General features: G+C 43.1%; 1 protein-coding gene across 1 annotated transcript; it reads left to right on the top strand.

The window, feature by feature from the left end:
* Positions 1-52: 52 nt before the first annotated feature.
* LOC121918675 (prolactin receptor-like) lies at positions 53-1,555 on the top strand (the record flags this gene model as incomplete). The annotated part of the gene is made up of 1 exon (XM_042444692.1): positions 53-1,555. A coding segment is annotated over exon 1 (1,498 nt), but the record flags the coding sequence as incomplete, so codon positions are not given.
* Between the last annotated feature and the right edge of the window lie 8 nt (positions 1,556-1,563).

Below are 1,563 nucleotides of genomic sequence, written 5' to 3' on the forward strand. Positions count from 1 at the left end.
AGGAGGAGGAGGAGGAGGAGGAGGAGGAGGAGGAGGAGGAGGAGGAGAAAGGCCAACATGAGACTTCACACATTACCTTCGACTATACTTATTGTGCTGCTTTCTTTGAACAAATGGTTTGTGAATTGTCATTCACCTCCTGGGAAGCCTACAATAATAGGTTGCCGATCCTCAGGAAACGAATCATTTATTTGCTGGTGGAAACCTGATGCAGGTGGAGGGCCTCCTAAAAGTTACTCTCTACTGTACATCACAGAAAGAGATGAACAGCCCCATGAATGTCCAGACTACATATCAGCAGGCCCCAATTCCTGTTACTTTGATCAAAGACACACCAGGTTTTGGACAAGATACAACATCACAGTAAAAGCTACCAATGACTTGGGGAGTAATTTCTCTGATCCTCACTATGTGGATGTGAGGACTGTAGTTAAGCCAGACCCTCCTGTGGATCTTTCTCTGGAACTGAAACAGTTGAATGAGAGAAACTATGTGTGGGCAAAATGGTCACCACCACCTCTAATGGTTGATGATGCAGCAAGCTGGCAAACATGTAATTATGAACTGCGAATGAACATTGGTGGAGGACAGGAATGGGAGACTCATTTTGTTGGAGAGCAAACACAATATAGAATGTCTCAGTGGCAGCCAGAAGTGAAATATACTGCTCAGGTTCACTGTGTAAGAGATAATGGTGAAACAAGTGAATGGAGTCCAGAAAGTCACTTCAAACTCCACAGTGGCCAACCTCCAGGGAAGCCAGAGGTAATAAGATGCCGCTCTCCTGAAAAAGAAACTTTTACTTGTTGGTGGAAACCTGGTTCTGATGGAGGACTTCCTAACAATTATACTTTGCTCTATAACAAAGAAGGGAATGAATACAACGAATGTCCTGACTACATAACGGCAGGACCCAATTCTTGTTATTTTGATAAAAGGCATACTTCACTTTGGAAGATGTACAATTTAACCATAAAGGCTACTAATGAGATGGGAAGTGCTGTCTCTGAACCTTATTATGTGGATGTGGCTAACATAGTTCAGCCGGATCCTCCAAAAAACCTGTCTCTGGAATTTGAGAAAAAAGTATATGGTGAATATCTCTTGTTGAACTGGTCTCCTCCTTTGCTGGGTGATGTCAAATCTGGCTGGCTAACCCTTGAATATGAGTTGTGCATAAAACCTGAAGAAGGACAAGAGTGGGAGAAAATATTTGTTGGTCAGAGAACAACATACAAGATGTTCAGTGTAAATCCTGGTGAAAGGTATGTTGCACAAGTCCGCTGCAGATCAGATCATGGCTCGTGGAGTGACTGGAGTCCCAAAAGTTACATCAAGCTCCAAAAAGACATCAGAGTGAAGGATATACTTGTTTGGATCTTTGTGGCTTGTTTATCGTTTGCTGTATGTTTGATAATGATCTGGACACTGGCTTTGAAGAGAACTAACATGGTGGCCCGCATTCTGCCACCTGTTCCAGGTCCTAAAATTAAAGGCTTTGATGCTCAGCTATTAGAGGCGGGAAAAACTGAAGAATTACTGAGTGCTCTGAATTGCCAGGGT

Source organism: Sceloporus undulatus, unplaced genomic scaffold, assembly GCF_019175285.1.
Source record: "Sceloporus undulatus isolate JIND9_A2432 ecotype Alabama unplaced genomic scaffold, SceUnd_v1.1 scaffold_23421, whole genome shotgun sequence".
Taxonomy (NCBI): Eukaryota; Metazoa; Chordata; class Lepidosauria; order Squamata; family Phrynosomatidae; genus Sceloporus; species Sceloporus undulatus.